The sequence below is a fragment of the Centroberyx affinis genome, unplaced genomic scaffold (assembly GCF_046629955.1).
Source record: "Centroberyx affinis isolate AG114_WGS23_722 - 3 ecotype Tasmania unplaced genomic scaffold, CSIRO-AGI_Caff_v1 ptg002502l_1, whole genome shotgun sequence".
NCBI lineage: Eukaryota > Metazoa > Chordata > Actinopteri > Beryciformes > Berycidae > Centroberyx > Centroberyx affinis.
Window position 1 is genome coordinate 80,089 of NW_027280724.1, and position 3,377 is coordinate 83,465.

The following is a 3,377-nucleotide window of genomic DNA, read 5'->3' on the forward strand; positions in this document are numbered from 1 at the left end:
CCCGGCTGAGCAACGCTACACAGTCGCAGTGCATCAGCTTTATTCCAGGAATTGAAACAGAAACGCAAAACTGTTTTAAAATCATGTCTACCTCTACAAATTCTGCCAATTCTGATGGCAGACAACAACAACCACTGCACATAAAGTCAAGGAAAAGCAAGTTTGCACATGAAGTAGTGACTAGGAGTGAAAGCAAAGCGTGTGATTTATGGTTTGTGGCTGCTATTGATCCTCAGTGTTAGATGAGAAGATGAGCTTGCTCATAGCACTGATGTACTGTGAGCCGTCTGGCGCTGTGATCTTCAGTGTGGTGAGAGGCGGCATGGCACCGCTGGTGTAGTATCTGAAGGCAGGGCTGGATGACTGGATGGCATCTAGAAATACCTTGCAGACAGATAAACAGACCACAGCTGTTAAATCCAAAGGTGCTTCTTATGCTGACACACTGCTAAAATACCTGGCATGATACAATCACCGTACAGAAAATGTGCACTTACATATTGTGCACTTACATATTGTTAGCATTGTTATAGCAAAACATATTGTTTTGCTGATTGGCCTGATATTGGCCATTTTATGAAATCTGAAATCAGCTAGTCAGCATATGGTGGAGGTTCCTCCCTGACCACAGCTAGTAATATCATTCTATTATAATCATTTTCATTTCAGATAGTAGACCGGAGAAATAGTTTCAGTGTGGTGTGGTGTGGGAGTGTTTCATTTAACAGTCTCAGGGGTGGCAGTCTGTAAAGAAACCTGCCTCACCCTGCCTTAAGGGGCTGCTAACATATAAAGCAGTTTCATCAGTCTGGGATTCAGTGGAGAGTTTTAGTGTCCCATGATGGTCTACATGCTGTTTCAGAGGCTTTTTCACTCTGACTACAATATGATTAGGGGAAACACTGAATTCTTGTAATTTTGGGGTATTTTTTTGTGCATAATAGGCTTAAAATACCAGCAGCTTCACACCAAGATTGGTGTTGGACAATATTGGTCGAACCCTAGTTCAAACATGAACTGTTCTCCTCACATTACTAAAGATGTACTGCAGACTTACACACAGCCTACCTTTACAATGTCCTCAGTGTCCTGTGCTGCGTTCTGGAAAACCGTCCCACAGTGCTGCAGGTATGTTTCATACAGGCTGAGAGTGCGGGTGTCGACCTGTCGGAGAGATGCGTCCCCAAGCTCCGCCTTCTGCAGGTTATCCAGGAAGTCAGTGTTGACCGGACCGCACTCGATGAGACTCACGCTGCATGATGGGGGATGGAGTCAGTAGGCTTTCTTCCAGTTCTCAATCAATTACTCTATATCTAATCATAGATACAACCAAGGCCTCTGAGCTAAAGACACATGACGCTGGATTAAACACTTGAAACTCACTGGATATTGAAGTGGTGCAGGAGGATGGCCAAACTCTCACATGCTCCCTCTATTGCAAATTTACTGGCACAGTACACCTCATTAAAAGGGAGACCTGTAAGGCAGCATGAAATACCGACAAGGGTTATTTTGGCAATATCGTACATGAGCGTGATTTCCCTCATTTACATCACATCATTAGAGAAACTGCACATGCAGAACACAGCTGACAGTGTCTCCCTGTCTCACCGTGAAGCCCTCCAATGCTGCCGGTGACCAGGATGCGGCCCTGACTCTGGGCCTTCATCCCCGGTAGGAAGGCCTGGACGGTCTGGATGGTGCCCAGGAGGTTGACCTCCAGAATCTGCCTCATAGTGTCCAGGGACTGGACCTCCAGCGGCCCCATCAAGCCCACACCGGCGTTACACACTGAGCAGCGAGGGTACAAGACACACAACACAAAATTTACAGACACATTCAGAACACAGTAGGGATGGGACGATACGCTTATCTCAGGATACGATTCGATAAACGATATGGGGTTCACGATTCGATGCAACCACGATGCGATGTAATAAATAAAACTTCAATGACAACAAAGTCTGACTGTGCAGAATTATGTTTTTTTACTGAGCCACAAGTCTTTCTAGCAGTGGCACAGGCCTGCTGGAATGTAAACAACAATTTAAAAATGTTATTACAAAGTGCAAATAATCTAATTTTGATGGAGAGCTTGAGAATTTTTTCTGCCCCACGATACGTATTGTCACATTTTTGTATTGCGATATATTGAATTTTAATATATCGTCCCATCCCTAGAATACGCTGACACAGAAGGGAATGTACTGTTTACAGAGCATACCCAGGATGTCCACTCTCTTCTCCACAACCCTGTCCCGGGCGTCCAGGATGGACTGCCGGTCGGTCACGTCCATTTGGAGGATGTCCAAGGTGTCCCTGTGCAGGCCTTTCACACACTCCAGAAGACGCTCCTTCTTGGCCAGGTTCCTCATCGTGGCGTAGACTAAACAGATAGCAGCACTCAGCGACATGGTTTGATCCCAGAGGAAAGCAATATCCTAAATAAGATCTCCTCGTCCTCTCATTTACTTTTTTATTTGTCTCATTCTGGTTTATCATGCTTCTCACTTTGCTCTTTCTTTTTTTTTTCATGTCTTAATATGCTCTCATTCTCTTCTAAGTCTCTAATGGGAGAAACATCTCAGAAATCTGTGATTGTAGCCATCTACAAATGAGATATCATGCTTTTCTTATTTGTCTCAAACACTTCTTACAATGAATGTAGATGCATATTCTCATATGTATCTATTTATTGCTCCTAACGGGGGTTTAGGAAAAAGAATTCAGATATCAATGTTCCTAAATTAATACAATATTGAGATATGCTCAATATTTTCCAGAGATAAAGAAAAGATAATTCCAAGCATCAAAACACAGAAAATGTGAGCAAGGATATGGACACACACACATGACTTTGACACAGAATGCAAATAAGTAGCAATGAATAGTTCTCCCAACACTCTCAATTTCGTTATCAGATATCAGTACAATCAACATACAACAGGCGGTAACATTTTACAACATTTCTACAAAGTAACTTGGGGAGACCATTCACTGGAAGGAAGTCAAACTGGTTGCTGTGATGGGTTGATAATGGCAGCTCTGGTTACCTTTGTATGTTTTGTCCGGGTGGGAAGCCAGCCGGACAGCAAGGCTGAGGCCGATCCCCGAGGAGCAACCTGTGATCAGTACCACCTTCTGGTCCATAACCCCGCTTCTGCACTGCAAAGAGAGAAATGAGGAGATCTCAAAATAAGCTCAGGGATGAGATGATGGCATGGGAAAAAAAAATCCCTCCTCGTCTCAGTCTTATGTTTTCACTTCTTTCACTATCACAAGGCCAGCTTGAATGTAAACACTGTCCAATTCCCAGCCAATGATTTGTCCCTGTGTGCTATAACAATCAGTATTATGGCCATCACATCACCTTGTAA

At 43.7% G+C, this 3,377-nt stretch overlaps 1 protein-coding gene across 1 annotated transcript; it reads right to left on the minus strand.

Moving 5' to 3' along the window:
• Window positions 1-222: 222 nt before the first annotated feature.
• On the minus strand, window positions 223-3,150 carry hsd17b1 (hydroxysteroid (17-beta) dehydrogenase 1). Its single transcript, XM_071534228.1, has 6 exons — window positions 3,054-3,150; window positions 2,225-2,386; window positions 1,612-1,791; window positions 1,384-1,477; window positions 1,069-1,252; window positions 223-384 (listed from the first exon to the last, which is right to left on the minus strand). Exons 1-6 carry the CDS (start codon window positions 3,148-3,150, stop codon window positions 223-225), a joined length of 879 nt encoding a protein of 292 aa, XP_071390329.1.
• Window positions 3,151-3,377: the final 227 nt, after the last annotated feature.

Bases quoted from the DNA above. Each gene is read 5' to 3' on its own strand.
- hsd17b1 (XM_071534228.1), bottom strand. From the start codon at position 3,150: ATGGACCAGAAGGTGGTACTGATCACAGGTTGCTCCTCGGGGATCGGC. The intron at 2,387-3,053 runs GTAACCAGAGCT...CTATCTGTTTAG, and splicing joins CCCGGACAAAACATACAAAG to TCTACGCCACGATGAGGAAC. The intron at 385-1,068 runs GTAGGCTGTGTG...TCTGTCTGCAAG, and splicing joins ACACTGAGGACATTGTAAAG to GTATTTCTAGATGCCATCCA.